At 41.9% G+C, this 20,737-nt stretch overlaps 2 protein-coding genes across 2 annotated transcripts; both read right to left on the bottom strand.

Moving 5' to 3' along the window:
- Window positions 1-2,857: 2,857 nt before the first annotated feature.
- On the bottom strand, window positions 2,858-16,508 carry cenpi (centromere protein I). Its single transcript, XM_085789418.1, has 20 exons — window positions 16,249-16,508; window positions 15,293-15,430; window positions 14,851-14,969; window positions 14,525-14,632; window positions 13,849-13,897; window positions 13,668-13,714; window positions 13,340-13,429; window positions 13,111-13,242; window positions 12,189-12,332; window positions 10,620-10,740; window positions 10,248-10,342; window positions 9,977-10,094; window positions 9,703-9,767; window positions 9,410-9,519; window positions 8,409-8,544; window positions 6,460-6,584; window positions 5,964-6,012; window positions 5,153-5,368; window positions 4,737-4,778; window positions 2,858-4,576 (listed from the first exon to the last, which is right to left on the bottom strand). The coding sequence occupies exons 1-20, from the start codon at window positions 16,421-16,423 to the stop codon at window positions 4,493-4,495; spliced, it is 2,163 nt and encodes a 720-aa protein (XP_085645544.1). The 5' UTR covers window positions 16,424-16,508; the 3' UTR covers window positions 2,858-4,492.
- Window positions 16,509-18,044: 1,536 nt separating this feature from the next.
- Window positions 18,045-20,724, bottom strand: tmem35a (transmembrane protein 35A). Its single transcript, XM_085789417.1, has 2 exons — window positions 20,461-20,724; window positions 18,045-19,471 (listed from the first exon to the last, which is right to left on the bottom strand). Exons 1-2 carry the CDS (start codon window positions 20,578-20,580, stop codon window positions 19,106-19,108), a joined length of 486 nt encoding a protein of 161 aa, XP_085645543.1. The 5' UTR covers window positions 20,581-20,724; the 3' UTR covers window positions 18,045-19,105.
- Between the last annotated feature and the right edge of the window lie 13 nt (window positions 20,725-20,737).

The raw sequence follows: 20,737 nt of genomic DNA, 5'->3' as shown, positions 1-20,737 counted from the left end.
CCTGCAGTGTCCCTTTATGCCCCCTTTGGGAGTGGAACATTACCCAGCTCTTCCTTCTTTTATTTAACCAAAAATAAACCATTTAAAGCTCCCAGACACCTTCAGTTTCATCCTGGACAGAGCCATGAAAACAGAGAGTTACTGGGCTTTATGAGCAATGATGAAAGAATACAAAACCAGCCTGGTAAGAAAGAGAGAGGGGGGGATGCCTTTTGATGTTCAGACCCAAGCTGATTATACTTTTATGAATGAGATTTCTGTTTTTGTATTGATTCTTTGAAAGGAGTAGGCATTTGGTCACTGACCACACCTAACACACTGAAACTGATTAGCAGCTGTGTATTATCATTATTACCATTAGAAATGTGCCAAACTGATTCAAACGTAGGTGTGTGCAAGGCATATGATGAAACATATGATGCAACAGAAGGTTTTACAATCTGTAAAGTTGTTGTGCATCAATGATCTGGGTGCAGATGAGGCTATTACTTTGTTTACATAGGGATGAGATATAGCCTACTAGGTTACGTCTACGCAACAGACGGTTTTTTTTTTGTTTTTTCTCCTCTCTTCAGATGTCTCCCAGAAATTATCCCACGCCATGTTGCATCATGGGGCCCTCAGAGAAAAGGATTCTTGGGGCTTAAGACGCACACCGTGGGCTGTAAGTGTTCAAATCCGGCTCAACACCTCAGTTTGCCATCACACTTCAGCCTCCACTCCTTTAGAGTCTGACGAGGCAGGAAAATGATCCTTTCTTCTGGGGAAAAAAAAAAAAAAAAAGCAGGGAGACTTACAGAGGAGGAAACTTACAGAGAGCTCAGACAGGCGTCTTTTCCCTTTCCTCTGGGCTCAAATAGACGCGCGCACACGCACACAAACACACACTCGCGGGGGCGCACGGTCAATGAGCGCCTGTACATGCACTTTTCTTCCGATCCGCAGCTGAATGGAGAAGCTGGGGTGTCGTACACAGTCTTCTTCATTCACAGTGTGAGTTGTTCAGAATAACCAGGACACAAGTGCGCCGTGAACCCGGGGAGATGCCGTCTCCAAAATCGCTGCCAAACACGTTCAGTTGCGCACCTTTTGCTCCACCGGCGCACACACACACACACACACACCACAGCCACAGTGAGTGTAGTTATCCTGAAGCTCATCAGGCGCAACACATCCATCATACGCATGTCGCCTATAAGACAAAAACCCTTCTGCACAAACTATGACCAAGACGATGTACAGTATCCCAACTGCATCACAGCAGCCAAATCACAGTGTAACCCCCCAGAGGCGCTGGAGGGAAGAAGACCGTCCACACTGTCACACCATGTCCCTGCGTTTTGCCCTGGATGGTGAGGTTACCCGGCTTCTCCCACCACCACCACCACCACCACCCCCCACAAAAAAAAACCCACATCTTCTGCGGTAAACACTTAAAAAAAGAAGCAGCCTGGAAACAACAAGCTTACCTTTTCTTCCCCCTTCCTCCCCCTGGGTGCGAGGCTCCGGCTCAGGTTAGGACCGGGACAGCTCTGTTGAATGTGTTGGCGAAGAAGAGGCAGAAATGAGCTACTACTCCCGTGATGAATGCAGACGAGGAGGAAAGAGCTGAGGAGGAAAAGTGAGGAGAGCAGCGCAGACGGAGATTTGAAACGGCGGAGCGGCGCAGCGCGGCACCGGCGGCGGAGTCTGTGTCTCTGACATCAGACAGAAGAGAGACGAGAGAGACGAGAGAGACTACTGCTGCTGCTGCTGCTGCTTTCCTTTAAGGTGGCTTTGCTCGTTCAACATCAGCGCCAACGACGCACGTAAGGGTAAGTCGCGCATCAGCTGGATTTAACTGCCTCGCCGAAAGGATATCATCATCATCATCGTCGTCGTCCAGAGCTGGAAACAGGCGGTGATGAAAATAAAAGAGAGAGAAAAGATACTGAGGAGAAAACTTCCGTGGCGCGGGTGCGTCGGGAGAGCTGCAGGAGGGCGGCTCTGAAGTCACTGCTCAGAGGGAAAGCGTCCAAAAACCTGTCAGGATGAAAATTGGCTCAAGGCTGAGAGAGCACATCTCCTCTGCAACTCTTTATCATTTCCGACAGCAGAGTGAAAACTTGAATAAAGCCCACAACACCTAAAAATAAGGCTGTGATGTCCTCTTTTTTTTTCCAGAGCCAAAAACTCTTGAGTGTTATCAAGCCATCCTGAGACAATACTTTCAGTTTCATGGCTGACAAGCCAGAGGGTCAGCGAGTTCATCCATTAGTGGAGAAACAGAGTCTAACAACCAAGCAAAAAATGATCAACATTTTCTGACTTTTAAATGTTAAAATTTGCAGATAACTGCTCCAAGAAGAGAAAACATTACTCTCAGAACCTGTGAAGGCCTTTTTCACTATTTTCTAACACTTCACAGATCTTGAAATTTAAATGAAAAAGATGCAGACTTATCACAGTGCCTTTGGGATACAGCTCTTGAAGCCACGTTTTTCCTTCCAAATCACACTGAGATGAATGAATCCAATATAGAAACACATCAGAAAAGACCTATCTGACCTGGTCTCAGTCATGAAAAAAACTGATCTCTGGATGAACCTGGTGTGCAGTGATTTCACCCTGCCTTAGCAAAAGTAACTGAGGAGCCAGGGGCCTATTAACCATCCAGATGGGTCCCTCAATTAAAGCAAAATGCTGTTTTCCAGATGGCAGAGCATCTGACAGCACTGCACAAGAGTATCTATCCATATAGATAGGTTCTCAACCAACTGATGCCGTTTGGCAAAACATTCACGTTGACTGAACAAGACTTCCACGCCCTGGAAACGGAAACGTATACTGCAGCATCGTATGAACAAGAAACAACACATTTTTATTCGTCTTGAAAGAAAAAAGTCTCACACTTATTTATTTTCAGCAGAGTGCAAGAGCCAGGTTTTGCAGATGGCAAGCTGTACAAGAATCTAACACAAAAAACATCAACAGTAGGCTACAGAATGAATTTTGAATGTCGTATCTGGTTCAAGGTCGGTGTGTTCACATTATACAAAAAAAGTGAAATATTGCAGAAAAAAAAAAAGAAAGACAAGAAGACAAAATTGAAAGAATCATCTCAACTGTTACTTGGCATCTTCACCATGTTTCATGACAAGATGTTACAGAATAAGTATTTTGCTTCTGCGATGTAAAAAGAAAAGTTTAGTGGATATCTCTCACCAACCTCACAGATGAGTGTGTTAAAATGATTCCCTCAGTTTTTAACATTTTTTTGTTTCTGCAACGAGCACACCATGTGTCCTTTTTGTACTGCTGCGCTATTCTGGCAGAGCAGTGTCACTGAATGGATAAGACTATGAGTAGGAAAAAAAACACACAAAAAACACAAACAGATTAATCTATGTACATAAAAACATAATCGGATCACTTGCAAAGTGGCCGACTTGGAAGAGAAGACGAGATTAAATATGTACAAGAGCGTCTCATGGCTTGTAAATATGAAGTCCTTTAAAAAATTAGTAAGTTGCAAGTGGTTTGTTTTTCCTCTCCACTGAGCTGAACATCTACCTCTGCTGTGAGTTCAGCCTGTTAGCTGCTTTCAACAAACCGGGCCCACCGCCGAGGATCATGGGGGATATCGGGGTGCACTGTCCGCCCTCTTTCGATCCCTCCGCCTCCAAAAAATGTATTTTATTTTCAATTTGGAACCAAAAAATGAGACTTCTTAACAAATCAGAGCATCCACTGAAGGTGTGAGGTCTTTCAGGAAAGTTTTCCACCGTTCACTTTTGATTGATGTGGCTGCAGCTAACACAGAGCTGCAGGGTTTCCACACAGAGACGCCGTTCTCATTCATAGCTGCGAGAGCTAGAGGTTCCAACGTCTTGTTACCCCCTCCCACCAACCCCCCCGCGCTCCCAGTCCCCGTCACCGACAGTAACCTTTGTTTTGGCCTATTGATCTGTTGTGACAGGAAGGTCTGGACTGGATTCACACAGCCTCTCGAGCATGAAAATACATTTCAATTTCACTTTTGAACCAGCGACGGCACTTACAGATCGGCTTTGTTGTGAGTTACAACTTTGTGTTTGTATCATCCTAAATAGGCCTTTTTTTTTTACTGTCATATGGTTTTGTTTTGTTGATATAACATCATGCTGCTGTCCACATGTGATTTACTACGTGGGAAATCTATTATGAATAAACATGTCGACCCAGCTGTAAGTTTTGGCTGAGTTGCAGTTCCACCGCATGAATAAATTGTTTAAACAACATTAAAAATATATTGCGAATCTTGAAAAAGGATCGCAATGCAACAGGTGCAGGAGCCTCTCTCAACATTTAAATGAGAAAAAAAAACATCAGAATCTCCCTGACTTCCATCCAACCAGTATTGTTGAGATGAAATACAAATATTGATGATGTTCTATTAAAATAATAACAAGGAGGAAGGGGAAAAAAGGCCCGCCTGCGGAAGTGAGATGCTCATCCTTGAAGTCTCCTCTGGCTACGGGGTCGGTACAAACAGTTTAAGTCCGTCGTATCCCTGGCTGTGCAGGTATTCCAGGTACCAGCTCCATGGCTTGGTTTGCTGTAACACACACACACAAAGACACACAGTCAGGTTGAGGAAATACAAGGAGCTGGGTGATCAAATAAATGTCTGATCATCTTTGAAATATGACTGATGTACAGCCAAATACATGTGAAGTTTATTATAAATGCAGAAATGAAAAGGAGACCCCTCGTACCTTTATGGAATTGAGGTCCATGTCCTTCTCCCCTGGCCAACACTGATAAAGACAGGACATTAATATTCATCGTCAGCCAACCCTGTTAAATCTCAAAAGATCACTGCTGGATGTTGCAGCTCGACCGAACCAAAAGAAGGTGCTTGTATTATTAAACATGAAGAAAACCGCGTCTCATGCAGCTCCCATTAATAATAAAATGTCTTTCTGTATTAATGTATCTTCTATGAAAGATACATTAATACCACATTTGTGTCCTTGTCTTGGCTGTAAGTCTATTAACCAAACTGTACAAACTGGCTGCTTGCTGATAAATCAAGAGTTACACACAATAAGCATGGGCCTTGGGGTGGGTTTTCTACAAAATTACACAGACAAAGCATTTCAATCACAGTCACAAGATGTTTTGCACTCACCTGCTGGTGAAACTCGACAGCGTAGCTCATGAAAGCAGGGTGGTGGACAAGGTCAAAACTTGTCAAGTACTGTGGCACGTTGCTCTTGATGAGCAGCTCCTCGTCCACCTGTTCACCCATACCTGGATGAGACATTTTGGAGTTCCACAGACAGTTGACCATGACGACCACGTAGTGGTTGAACTCCCGAAAAGTCTGGCGACTGATGTGAAAGGCCTGCAAAGGAAAGCAACATAGGTAGAATCAAGAAATGGAAGGAAGTGGAGAAAGAAAAGACAGGGTTGAACTAAATCCCTCCCCCACACCTTCAGATCATTTCACATCTGACTTTGCTCTGCTGATTAATTTGCATGCTATTTACCAAGTCCATTTCTCTTAATAAAAAGTGCCACTGACATTTTCAGGGGAGCGCACTGGCTGCCTGATATGTACTTGTAAATTCAAAGCTTGCGGTGGCAGCTGTATTAAAATCAACAACTTCAAGTCTGAGAGCGTATTAAAATGAGGCGGATGACTGGACCAAGAGATGTGAACTTAAAGAGCTACAAAAGTGAATCAAAAGGTGCAGAAACAACAGGCAATAGTAGGGGACGGCAGCATCTACAAACCTTAATGTAATAAGAGGAAATGCATTCAAAATGTAGATCTAGATCTCTTCTTCTCTGGTCAGAAGCAGGATTTGAGGTTTTTTCCCCACATTGTCAAATGCTTAATGCAGTGGACTAAAATGTATTCTTGCAGCATCTCTGATTCAAACACAGCTTGGTTTCATTCAGACATGTATGGCACAGGTAAAGTGGCTTGTTATTACCTCTGTGACTTTCTCCTGACTCTTGGCTGATGTCAAGTTCACCTTGTACCTGAACAGAAAAGCAGCAGTTACGACCCAGCGACCTCTGTGATCAAGAATTTCTGCATAACAGTTTGTTCTCTATGGGCGGTCAAGAAATATGCTATTACCTCCCAATTTTCTTTTGCCGTGGCATTTTTGCACTTTGGTAAAAATTATTTCATAACCCTGGGGTGTAGTCAATTAGCCGACACTGTAAGGATTTGTGTTATTAAAGCCCAGAGACATAAATGACTCTCAAGTTTTTACATAAAGAGGGGAAGAGAGCTTAAGTGTATTGCCTCTTAGCCGCTCATTATCATAAATAATAAATCAGTATGTAAGTGCAATGAAGCCATTTGATTCCAGTTCTGTTATGTCATCAAATATGAATAAGCATCTGACATACTACATCAAGGGTGTAGCTAACGTATGCATCGAGATACTCTTATGGCAGGCCGCAGCGCTGAGTATTCACCGGTACATGATGAAGGCCAGTCGGTCCACGCAGACGGGGTCGGGGGAAAACAGGGCTGGGTAAAAGACTCCAGGTGGGGGCATCACCACGAGGGGGAGCCCATACTTCAGAAACGTGTCGCACACCTGGAAGACGGAGAAATATACATTAAACCGCCACAGAGAGTAAAGAGTGAAAAGTAGATACTTCAACATGGAGCAGATCTCCCTACTGAAGCTCGTTATTACGACTCTGCTTTGATAAGTTGGTACATGCTCATCTGTGCAGCTATTCTTGGTATCTTATTTTCTTTATCCAATTTTTTTATGCCAAATGCGTCTGGGAGCTACTGTTTATGCTTTGCAGCAAGTCTTTTCTGTTGTTAAGGTGTGTAGCGAGCAAGGGAAAAAGAGCCTTTTACACGCTCCTCCTGATGCTCCCGAGATAAAACTTTATGAGAAGTTGCCAAGCAACCAGAAGAAGTTACTGGTCCTGGCAAAGAAATAGTTGAGCACATAATCCTCGTGTAAAACGGTGAACTGACATTTTTACATTTCAGTTTTGTGTTAATCAGTGAGTGTTGGAGGTGCTGGTGGTCCCTCAGAAGGAGGCAGCTCAACGTTCCTCCCCCTCTAACAGCCTATAAGCTTAGCCAGGTGAGCTGGCCGCTGACATTAAGCGTACAGATATGACGGAGGTATCAGTTTTCTCATCTAACTCCACGCAGCAAAGGGGAATAAGTGTATTTCCAATGTCAAACATTTCCTCTCAAAGTTTTTTTTTTTTTTTTTAAATCTCAGTTGGAGGCAAACAGTCTGACTGTTTAGTTGGAATATCATACAGATGGATCCGTCTTAATTTTATGTATTTATTGTTAAAGGGATAGTTCAACATTTTGGCAAATTGGCCCATTGCCATAATCCCTATAGTCATAGCAGTAGGTTTGTTACCTTTAATTGTCAGTGCAAGCTATTTTTAGAACGGCGGAGCAGAGCCGCGAGCTGCTCAGAACTACGCTACAGAGGCTATTGGGATTTCTTGGTTTCCCTCATCAAACTCATCAAATACACAATCCAACAACTCCAAAACGCTCTGGTGGACAAGTTGTGACCTGCACATTCACCACGCTATGAGATAATAACGGAATATTACGAGACAGAGTTGTTTTCGAGGTAAATCTCTGCTTCGCTGTTCTAAAAATAGCTTACACTGACAATTAAAGGTAACGAACCTACTGCTATGACTATAGGGATTATGGCAATGGGCCAATTTGCCAAAATGTTGAACTATTCCTTTAAAAATTTGGAATCCACTATGTGTCTGTGTTTCTATACGTCACTGTGGTATTCATTATTTATTGCTGTATTTCATTTATCTTACATTTATGGTCTTACATTTCATCCTTATCCCTTAATTTCCAAGTCTGTTTTATATGATTTGGAAAATGTATGTGTTATGTGTACTGCCATTACCGATAACTTGATGAGGAAACCCCTAAAAAAGAGATTTTTAATCTTAGAGAGGTCCTTGCATGGTTAAAGACCCCCTCCAGACATGTTTTAAGACATTAAAAATAATCCTCTTTGAGTAATAATGTCTCTGATACGGTTTTTCCACAAAAAATGTAAATTACCATAGCAAAAAAAATTCTGAAATCACATCACCTCCTTATCCTTCGTTCAAATGTGAGCATCTATGAGCAATGGAAATGTATTTCATTTGAACTAGACACAAGATGTCTCCTCTTCCACTGAAGAGACTCATGTTCATATCTAAGCATCTCAGACTCTTTAAGATTCAAGTTTCCCACAGAGAATCTTTCCCCCATCGACAGACAGATGTGAAACCATCCGTCTACTGTCACAGTCTATACAGTATATATACATCATTCTGCACAGCGAAGGTCAAACACTGAAGTCAAGAAAAATAAGTAAAATACATGTTCAAGTGTGGGGGGTCGGCTCACTCACCGTCTCGTAGAAGTCCAGGATGAAGCTGAGGAGGAGGGAGTGAGAGCCTTCGAGCTGGAGGCCTACAGAGGCCAGCCGTCCTACAAAGTGAACCAGCTCCATCACTGAATCCTTAAATCCGGACAGAGTGATGTTTCTGGGACAGAGGGCAGAGCAGAGAGTCAGACACACACTCTAAAGGATGGACAGACACTTAAGTGATGAAGCTGTAACACCAGTCATCTGATTTGCCCACAGAGTCACACTCTGTGATTTAAGAGTCTCTGATAAGAGGAAAAACGCCCAAATCAGTCAAAGTGGCAGCTCGCTACATTACAAAGGACAAACTTTGGAAGACTGATGTGAGAAAGAGAAAACAAGCAAACAATCGATAACTTCTAATTTTTCAAGTATCAGAGCTAAGTTTGCAAATGGCAGTGAATGAAAATGTCTGGATCCCTCCACTTACTGGATCATTTATTGTGGGTCAAGCCCAGGTATTTAATGATAACTGACACAGACTCCACCTCTTAATTAGGAAAATCATTCAGCTGGATATTAGGACTGTTTTTGTCTCCAAAGGAAAATAAATCAGTTAAAAGATGTGATGAATAAATGAGTGCAAAACACAACAAGTCAATACCTCAGCTGCTGGTAGATAACAGTGGCTTAAATTAAACAGAATAAAGTTACTGCATAGACCAACGTGAGGTTTCAGTCAAGAAAGCTGTCGCTGAAAATTAATAGAATTATTAATTTAAACTAAAATGTCAACCGAGCCAGTTGTAATAGGATTTGTTTTCATCACACTAACCCACAGTGAGTAAAACGGAGCCAAGACCTCAAGATATTTATTAAAACTGGAAGAAGTGAGGTGTGAGAAGACTTTTTTTGGCTTGAAAGTAGAAGCTTAAAGAGCCATAACCCTTATGCTCTTAAGTAAATTCACAAAGTGTTTCAGGTCTATTGCTTGTTTATGCTCTGGGCATAAACAAGTAGCAGAAAGTGGCTGTGAGACTCACATGGAGGTGTGGCTGTTGAGGCTGATGTCCAAGTCGTCCTCCAGAGCATACACCGAGTGCCAGGTCAGCCACTTCAACAGCATATTGCGTAGGCACTCCATCAGTCCGCACTGTACACACACAGATAACAAGGAGACGAGTCACTAAGGAGTTTAAACACTAAACTGATCAGGACATGTGATGCATGAATACTCTACTGCATCCCTTCTATTACACTATAGCAGAAGGTGTGTAAGTTAAGTACAGTAGCAGGAGAAAACTCATTTTATTTGTGCATCAGAGAAGAAACCCACCTTGAAAAACAGCGAGGATGTGAAGAAGAGCTGCATGAGGGGCTCAAACAGAAGTCGTCCAATTTCTAAGGAGGAAGCAGACTGAGTGTTACAGCGCCGCAATCACAACTCCTAGTAGACGACGGCACAATGTGACAGACCCTGTTCACATGGGACCATGGCTGCGATTTTATTCAAGTCAAGGCTCCGTGGGGGGGTGGGGTGGCAGTGTGTGTGGGTTACAGAAATAGACACAATGGATAGGGAGGAAGAGATGGTCAGTGACAAAACTCACGGGAACTGGGGACAACAGGGATGTCGCTCAGCAGGCTGAGGATCTGTGGGCGGAACAGGGAGCCGTCCCACAAACTGAGGAACTTGTAGAGGAAAGCCTCCGAGCTGGAAAATGATTCCTGGTGACAAAGTGTGGCAAAATTTTAAAAAAAAAAACTGCTGTAGTGTTAAATCATAGGGCTGCCAGCCAATCATGTGGATGCAGAGATAATGAGTGATGGGTGTGAAGCACTAGGGAAAGTAGTCATCAAGGCCTGAGAGCTGAGGCTCACCTGGAGGAAGTGCTGCGAGGCCAGCAACCTGTCCAAAAACTGCAGAGCTTCCTCTGAAGTCTGGGAGCCTCCTTCATCGCCGCAGAACAAAAATTCTTAACAGAAAGAGCAAAAAAGGTATTTAGTGAGCGAAAAAGTCGAGGGAATAAAAAGAGAGGAGATTTCAGACAGGCTGCATCTTCATACAGTAAGACCTCCCCTCCCAGTCTTTTTAAACCCTTCTCTGAAAGAACCCCTTTGATATGCCAACAAAGTAACGTGTAGTGGTTCAACTCAAGGTCAGCTTTGCTTTAGATGTAAGTTTAGATGATAGGAGGTGTCACAGACTATCACTCCCCCTACACACATAAACACAAACAAAGACGCACTTACCTTCGTGGAGCGCGTAGCCGAGCCAGAAGTTGAGGCGTAGGAGGGCAGACTCATCCTGTACACAGTCAAGGTACTGCAGTGCCAGACTGGAGCCCAGCAGAGAGCCCATCTGAGCAGGCAGCTGGTGGAGGTAAAATTAAGAAACAGGGAACACATGAGTGGTGTGATTGAGATGCTACAATAATCAAATATCTATAACAGACAGCACAGAGTGAGAGTACTGAAAAATATAAAAAGAAATTACCATATAACTTTGATAACAAAGTCAAACATCACATTGTTAAAAGACACAAAAAGCTGATCTGAGAGCATGATTGACTTAAATCCGTCCCAGATAAATCCGTTTCCCTGCTAAAGAGGCTGAATTGTCTATTTCTCATTTCCTTCTTTTCTCTGAGTGGGCAACCAGTCTGATACTGAGCCAATTCATCAGTATCTGGTAATCTCCACAATGTCAGCATTGGGACATATCTTCCATCCCTCTCTGTAGTTTATAAAGCCTTCATTGTGCATGAACAGCTGCCTCTCAATATAGACACAGTGTCAGTATAATAAATAAATCAAAGTGGGACGAAAACAGACTGAGAATGGACACAGCTCAGTTCTTGAATAATTATGGAGCAACTGTATTATTAAACCGAGAAGGAACCAATCTGCCTTTGACAACGAGAGTGCAGGAGTTGAGGGACACTGACGATGCCTTTGTTGAATAGTTTTATGAGCGTGATTGTACTGCGACGTCTTTCCTAACACATGGCAAAGTACAGCTTTCTTGGCCATAAATGTAGTTGATGCCGTCCAAAATCTTTATTGCTCATGTTGGTTTTGTGGGCAATGAAAGAGGTGAATTTATGTAGCATGACGCATAAAAGTCTGCAAGCCGTTTAAAATGACTTATATTATTTTATCAGGTCACTGAATCTGCAGGGCAATAGACATTTATGGAGAGAGCTCTTTAAGTGACCATTTGCTTTGTAACCAATGCATTACTCAGATATATCTCATCTACTTTTTTATTTTTTCTGCTTTCATTGTTCATATAGGAGAGATTAAAGCACTGATGATATCTGCAAAGAGAGCAACAGACGGTTTAAAAAACAAATCACAGCAAGGTGCTTGTGAAACTGGTTTATGCTCTAATCTAATAAACTAATTACAGCCCCAGGCCACCGCTGCTGTGGTTTCTCTAGGACAGAGTCGTTAGTGGCCCAATACATGCGGTATGTACAGATAAGAATTACAACAGTGGCACAGCACCACCCAGTGGTTGTGAGGATGTATCACGATTTAAACAGACGAGCTACGCCGCCCAATCACACGGATAAATTGGCATACATTTTATTCTGCTGCTTCAATAATGAATGAGCCTCATACTTAATGCTTAAATTATATTCTATCTGTACCCCGTCCAGGTGCGCTGGGGCTCTGAGACTGAACTGTAGAAGCTTGGGAAGATGAGAGAGTAGAAAGAGTGAAAGACTGAGAAGTATGGCAGTAAAAGGGCGGGGAGGGCCCCTGTGTTGGAGGCCTGTGGATGTCGGTCTCAGATGTTTTTCTGGGAGGTATTACCTCAATACGGTGCATGTTTTCCAGGAGCTGAGTCAAGGAGTGGAGCTGCATAAGGGGGACCACCTTTCCACTGGAGGACAGCTCAGTCCGAGCATCTTTATTGACCAGAGAACTCAAAACTGGCAATTCAAGGTGGCAGTGTTTCTGAAAAATAAAGCACAGGGCGATGGTTAACAAATTAAGGCGAGTGTACACAACTTTATTTTCTAAAATTAAAAAGCTTAAATAACGAGAAACTGAATAAATACTGCACAACAGGCCTATAACTACTAGTGTTTCAATGATGTTTTTGCGCAATATTTGAAAATTGTGTGTTTTTCCCTTCACAGTGATGCAGCCTCACAATGTTGAATTTGATCAACAGCTCAAAAAGTAAAGATATTTGATTTACTATGACAAAACAGGGAAAACCAGGAAATGCTCATATTTAAGGAGCTGAAACCAACACATCTGTGTCATTTCTGCTTAAAAATAAATCAATTATTTTCAGATGAATTTCATAACTAATCAATACATCAAATCTGGTACTTGGCTAAAGATGGAACATTCATTGATTAATCAATTAATCTATCAACAAAAGACTATAATTGGTAACTGTCTATTTAATCAATTAATGGTTTTGGTTGAATCATATTTTCTGATTTGCACATGAATTGAATATCTTAAGGATTTAGATAAATAAAGAAAATACGCAATCAGCAGATTAATCAGTCATGAATATTAGTTGCAGATCTACACTTGGCATCGTCTTCTGGCCATTTCTCTTTAGTATTTCACTCAATTAGCAAGCAGAGAGAGATGATAAGCCCTGCAATAAAGCCACAGCACCCACAGGTGGATTGCAGGGCGCCAAAGGAGCTGGAATGATTGCAAACACAGTAAGCTGTCCACTAACACATAACTATACCGTACACACACATACCCTTTTCCTAGAGCTGGCCTTATCTTTAATTGTGATGGGCAGATTGATGCCTGGGGCAACCGGAGGACCGTTCCTTTTCTGGACAGCATTCAATGCCGACTTCCAGGGGGAAATGTGGTTCTTAAACCCACTCTGCAGGAAACCAGAAAACAGACAATTTTATTGATGATGGTCACAATAGTCAACCAGCAGAACAAGCATACAACAACTGCAGAGTCTGGGTACAAACCCTCATTCGTGATGGAACGGAGAGAGTGACAAGTTCTGGGCAAAACACTTTGTAAAGCGACAGTAGGTGCAGAAGGAACGGCTGCCTTCCCTGTGGAGAGACAAGACAATCTTGTACTTGACATCCTCACTTTAACTGATGTTTACTGATAATGCCAAAAACCGACAAAAACCAACAACGTGGAAGTGGTAACTGTTTGTAGAAACACATACAAAAAAAACATACTGTGCAATTTTTTCATTATAAACAGACTTTCAAAATCAACAAGGAATGTGTTAAGTTTAAAAAAAAAAAACACTAGAAGAAATCAAACCAGCAGGGTGTTTACCAGTTTGGACTGTAGTTCCAGCAGCTTCCTGACTCGGTTGACTCGCACTATAATGAGAAGATGAATGAAGTAGTCAATAAAAGTCATAAGTGGTATGACTACAAGAAAGGGGAGCAAACTAGAGAAAAATAGCGGACACAGCAGGAGAATTGCGGATCAGGTGTGAAAATGTTTAACTTACCACTTTGTTGTATGGTCAAAAGGTACAACAGATGGCAGATGAAAGGACACTGAAAAAATGTGACAAAATATACAGACATCAAATCTCAGCTGTTGTTCAGTAGATCCCATATCACATTGTAGTGGAGAGGTCATGTCATTATACACACTACTACACACACAGATTAAAGCTCTGAATTCAACAGACCACTTCCAGTTTCAGATTTGGGGAGATTTTCACTTTTAGTAGCATAGACAACACAGTAAACCTGTTTCTAGAAGTAGGGCCCTGGTTGTTAGGCACTGCTCCTAAATAGATTAACTGCAGCACAATACAACAACACAAACATCATTTGTTATGTATCAATTACAGGCCCAAATTACATAAACCCATTATCCGTCTTTCCAGCCAGGCAGAAATTAACCTTTATTTATCAGACCAAATCTGTGTCAAGGCACAGCTTCCATAAACAAGGAGGCCTTTCCCATTAGACACTCATTTTAAAAGCTCTGGCATATAGATACAAATGTAATTTAGATGACAAATAACCTTAGAGAGCCTTAAATGTGTTACTCGAAACAAGCAACAATGAATAGTTGAATAGTATACTGAGCAAATTTGATTTGCTTTGCTTTCATCATATTTTTTCTACACAGCTTATTACAATAATACTAAAGATCACCAGTACACAACATACCAGATTTTCCTCTGTGACAAAGCTGAAGATGAAGCCATAGACAGCTCGCAGTTGGTCCTTTGCATCGATCATGTCAAATACGGTCAACACCCACTTTATGAAAAGAACCTGAATAATGCACATGCAAAAGAACACATGGATTAACTATGACTCTATCTTAGCAATGACATAATACAGAGTCTGAGGCAGGTAAACAAACAATCCATCTCAAATATTACATGACACCAACTTATCAGAGCAAAGGTAAAATTAAGCTTTTTATTTGCAGCAGAACAATCCAGAGCTTGAATATACGTATAAGTGCAAACTAAATTATTTGCGCTTACTTGAGTGCCAATGGGTATTTTGCCAACACCCAGCCAAGCCATCGCACGAACTACAGCCTCCTGTGGCACCACAGTGGCAGGAATCAGACACTTCAGCACCCGAACACACGGACTAGTCCCTACACAGAGAAGGTCACAGAAAAAAACATCAGCGGCAGGAAGCAAAGGACTAAGTTGTGACTGGAAAATATGAAGCCTGTCCAATACATTAACAAACACTTTCTACACTTTAGAGAAGAATGAAAGAGTCTTTGTGCCACTGTGTGAAAAATATGTCATCACACCACACAGATAAGACATGAGACCATATCTAAAAATGAATGATGTTATATTCGTCATATGAGTGGCCTACACAGACAGGTCCATTACTTCTGCAATACATTTAACAATTACAGTTATACTCAATACACTGGTGCTGCGAAGTGCGAAGTGATTGCCTTACCCATGCGGAGGCTCATGGCAAACTCCAGCATGATAGAGATGGCCTCTGGGGACAGTCCTCTGTTGTAGGCCACCCTCTCCACCAGCACCAGGTTGTTCTCGATCTCATCGTTCCCGACCACAGGAGTACCTGCTTCAACTACAGAGAGGGGACAGGGCAATGTCACAATGAGAAACTGGATGAGTTGGTATGACAGACTGCAGATTCACAGCAATAGCAATAGACAAGGTGATTCTGTCAAAAACAATGCGTTTGTTCTTCTGTCTGATAAACTCCTGCATCCTGGCCAAAACACATGGGGAAGTTCAGATGGTAAACGATTAAACCCATTAAAAACAACAAGTTTTCAACACACAGCTTTCTTCTAATTAAACATCAAATAAGCATATAAACCCCCCAGTTTTGTTTCGTCTGGCTGGCAGTCCTCAATTCAGATATAATCAGTTTAGTTTACTATCTGTGACAAAGAAAAACCCAAATCACCACATATGAGAAGCAGTATTTTTATTGTTTAATACTGATGTTTCTATCCTGTATGTGTTTAACTCTTATGGTGCTATGGACCTCGATTTGAGTTTATCGGTATGTCTTTAATAAAGTATATCGATCTATCTATCTATCTATCTATCTAGTAGTAACAGTTAAATGTTTTCCGTTTGCAGCTAGTGTTACTGGTTTCACCTCAGCTGTCTGTAATCAGGGGGGACAAGCTGAGAAAGTACCACAGCAGCAGCAACCATTAGCTACCAAATATTTAAAAGTTTCAACCTAAAAACTCGTGAGAAAGTGGTGTAAACTGAGATTACTGATGTAAATTACAGTCTCGTGTTTACTGTGTTATCCGATCTTCTCCTTTCGTTAGTTAAAAAAAAAAAGGGGCAGTTACGGTAGTTATCACCGTTGGCAACAACACCACCGCCGCCGCCTGTCTGGGTGTTTGTCCGGCCACCACCTACCGTCAGAGAAGTACTTCAGGGCCAGAACAAACGGGTCCTCCGCCTCGTTCTTCCTCCTCTCTTTCTCGGCCACCCTCAGACTTCTGTTGCTGCTCCGGCTCGACACGCTTTGGTCGGCGACCGAAGATGGATCCGCGTCCGACGACGCCGACAAATTTAACGATGCTGCTGCCATTTCTACATTGCTTTAAAAACACAGGGCCCCGACCCCGGCGACTTCAGCCGTTCAAACTAAACTTAAATTCTCCGCGCGACCGTTTGCTCTGCGCCTGCGCAGTACAGTCCATCCGTTTTTAGTTGCTGAGCGGGAGTTGTAGTTCGTCTTTACCTACCGACGGCCATTAGGACTACAAACGTCACCCGGCTCTTTTTTTGACAAATTTTATATTTTTGTGCAGGACGACGCCACTGCTAGAGGTCGACAGACGGTAAATAGCCTACTCATCAATAACAACATGAAAATTTGATATAGAAATCTACATACACTACTTCACTTTATATGTCAAATGTAAAAAATAAAAATAAAAAGACTAAAAGCAAGCATATAAGCCATTTTAAATGCTGTAGCCTACCTCTCAGTTAGCTTAAGCCTTAAGTGACATTTTTAGGCTGAATACCAGGCATTACATAGTATCAGCTCAAAATGTCCTGCTTTTGCTGGTATTATTAACCTAAATTATTGGGTTTTTAACGTGGGCTCCTACAGGATGAATGCTTTTCACTATTTTCTGTTTTTACACATTCAACAAGTAGTAGTAGTAGTAGTAGTATCAATGATGACAATTCTTGGTTGCATCACTCCATTTTATGGGAATGCTGTTTGTGGTGTTGTGGTTGAACTGACTGTCTTAAAATGTTGAGCGCCACTGTCACTCTGTAGTCAACCACAGACCTCACTATCAACAGCTCTTGCTCTGTTTACAGTCTTATCTGCAAATTATTTTGTATGGCTGGGATACAGTCTCTAATAAATTAGTTCAGAATTTGTTAAGTGTTTTTTCATCAAAAAATAGTCAAATTGTCTTTTTTTCTCAAGTACCGGTAACTGCTTTATGATTTTGTGAAAATGCCATGTTCAAATGGTTGACCAATAATCCAAAACTCACAAACGAAATAGCCTCCTTACTGTACTATCACAGGAAAATAAAAAAGCCTACACAAACCCTACTGAAACAGATGGTCTGAAAATGTACTTGTTGCCTCAAATTGCTGCAGCTGTTCTGCAAATACTACAATCACAATTAATCCTTAGTATTAGGTAGGTTCTGACCCCAGTCACTCCCAAACTGTAACATGTTACTGATCCTCAGTCCAGTTTCCATGCTCCCGTTTTGTCATGCAGGCCCAAGACATAACAGAAAGACCCTTGTTTCTCAGTTATGCTTTTGTCCCTTAAACTAGTGCCATGGTTCTTTTCTGTCAATGTGGGGTTATATTGAGGCCATCAGAAATCATCTTAAATAAATAAAAAAAAGTATATTTACACCAACCAGATTTAATTCCTCCAATGCTCACTAATGTCATAATACAACTTCTGTTAGGCTACTTGTTCACAAAACCAATTAATATGAAATCCATCATAAGGCAAGAAAAGCACAAAGGACAGGAAATCCTGTGATCATGTGCAGTCATATTGCTAATAGGAAGGAAATAAGGACCCAGAGACATTGTATAGCAAGATTACAACACCAAAATCCTCTAACAAAGTAATACAATTGTAAATTTAAGGACGGTTTAGTTATTAGTGATTGATTGAAATGTAAGAGTGGAAGTGAACAAACAATATTTAGTCAGTCTTACCTCAATTTCTTTATTTTAAGTTTATCATTTACAGAAATATTGTGAAATCTCAAAACTGACAGCATTTTCAACTGAGTTTTCATCCCCAAAGGAAAACTGTAAAAAGGAATGATTTTCATATATTTAGAGAGAAAAACAAAACCAACTGGATCAGCAAAAAACATTGAGAGAGACTGAAAAGGTTTAAGACTACAACTGTGAATTACAAAAGGTAAAATCCCATTTTTAACAAGCAAAAAGACCTCATTGATTTGATTATGTTCTACTGTGCAAGCTAGCAGCAGATACCTGAGGCAGCACTTGCTGTCCTTCGCAGCTTAACTTCACTGTGATTTAACTGAACTCAAAGGAGGAATAAGCAGATCAGCTTATTTTACTTCAGGTGTAAGGATTTCATGCGCACTTTTGCTCAAATCTACTGAAATAAAAACTGAAACAAATATTTATGTATCCTTTCTTTCTAAAATAGCTTTCTGGTTGCTCTGCACCAAAATAAGACGTGGATATGTAATCATAGTTCATGTATGATTCGTATAAAATTTCTTTCTTTTAGTTGATGTTCTATTGTCTTGACCAAATGAAACATGCTTGAACTACGGAAATTCATAAATTATCAGTCTCTCATACCTACAAGTATAAAAACAAATTAGAAAAACAAGCTACAAAGATTCCTTCATGAAAAATAGCATTCTCAAATCAACATGTAACATAATTGAAATTCACACTCAAGTTAAAACAAAAACACAAACACAGCAGGATTGAAATAAATAGGGGAAAATGGGCTGACTATTGTGACAATGAGCTGGGCTCATCAGTTTCCACAGGTACGACTGTCCACGGTTATGGTGAGGATGTACGGATCAGGAGTTCTCAGTTTCACATTAAGAGTGCAGAGGAGAAGGTGAGAGGAATCAGTCATCCCGCCGGATGGGACAGGGACGTGTGAGGGCTTTTTATTTCTGGAAGTGACTGTTTCCTTCAAAATTTCAACAACTACAATCCATAGAGGCGCACCAGGTTCCCTTTGTCATGGCTTGGACCAAAGTGAAGAGGATTTTTAAGACTGCTTGACCTTGTTCTTTTCCTGGTCATTCATGTGCTGTTCCTCTCTGCTGTCCTCTCTCTCCGGCCGGTCATCGCTCTGGCGGGCAATAAGCAATCGGCAGGTGAGCAGAATACCAAAGACCAGAGCGTGGGCGTAGCGCTTCAGGGGGTCTCCTACTAGCTGGTGGAAGAAGAGGACGGCCAGCATGACCAGCAGCAGCAAGAAGTTGGCCACGTCCTTCGGCCTGCCCGGCACGAGGGTGAGCACCACGCCGCAGCCCACCTCCAGAGAGCCGATGATCTTACGGAGCAGGACGGAGCTGATCCCGATCTTTTTCAGGCCTGGCAGTGCCTTGGCGTAGCTCTTATATGCCCTTTTCTGCAGAGGAAAAAGTACACACATTTAAAATACAATTCAATAATAATACTTCCAATATCTCACTAAGGTCATGCAAAATCCACCACCAAATGTCTGTCTTTCAGTGAGGCCACTTAATGAACATAACATAAGGTCACCAAGTGCTCTCCACATTAACATGCCTCCATTTTACCACAATGGCTGCACAACAGATGATGCTCTGTGTGGGGGCTCAAGGAAACATCATCACAACCTGTGTAGGCTACTACTACACTCCGTGAAATGTCCTCTTAGCATGTTAGTGAGGATTTTAGCATGATGCCACTTATGTTATCACCATCATCATCTTCCACTCAGGACATTTCATCATCAGTGGATCAAGTGCATCTCAGAGAATTTGCTCGAATGCGCCGCCATTGCTCCTCAGCTGTGAAGTTGCTCCTGATATTTATTATAACGAGAAGCTTATAAAGCAACTACAACATAATTAAATACAGGCTGCAACTTGTAACCTGTTATTTACGGTATCCGTCCGTCAGATGTGTGTGTTACACCTTTAAGCTACATTATAGCATGCGTTCACAAAATTACATCCATTCATTCATTATTCAACTCGGTTTCAGCGTTCACGAGCGACTAGCAGGCACATTTCGGATTATTTAATGTGCCCATTATGATTAATAGATGATAGTATCGAGATGCTTTGATGTTTATCTTGATACATATAGTACCAACATGTGTGCGAACTGTTATTAAAGGCGATGCTGGGGATCTGAACATTTTTTTTTGATACAGGATTACCCACAGTGGGGAACAGCTTTCACACGCGCAGATTAAAGGAGGAAGCCAGTTTGAGGGGTTTCATTTCCCGTATCTTTTCCTATTTAGGTCAACATATCCACACATTATTCGAGCCTGAGAGCGTTTCTCGTCTGCAGCACAACACAGAACAATGGCCTTTTGCCTTTTTACCCCCCACACTTATTAATCGTTTCGCGATTTCTACTCACCATTTCACTGTATGCATCTTTGCTGAGCCTCGGAGTGAGCTTGATGGTGCCCATGAACACGAAAAACAATCCCAGAGCAAAAGAGAGGGCCACGATAGTTATTGTCCTTGGTGAGGCCATCTTTCCGTAGCGCGCACGCAGCCTGTCGCTTTCCCACTGAGCTGAATGAAAGTCGGACGGTTTCCCCGGCGAAGATGCACCACAGGAGGAGGAGGAGGAGGAGGAGGGGGGGAGGATGGGCTTCTGGATGAACCACAAAAATGGCGACGCGTTGGTT

Source organism: Trachurus japonicus, chromosome 10 (assembly GCF_045865225.1).
Source record: "Trachurus japonicus isolate A0001 chromosome 10, Traja_1.0".
NCBI classification, from domain to species: Eukaryota; Metazoa; Chordata; class Actinopteri; order Carangiformes; family Carangidae; genus Trachurus; species Trachurus japonicus.
The sequence above is the reverse complement of the archived record's forward strand: the minus strand, read 5'-3'. Positions and strand labels throughout refer to the sequence as shown.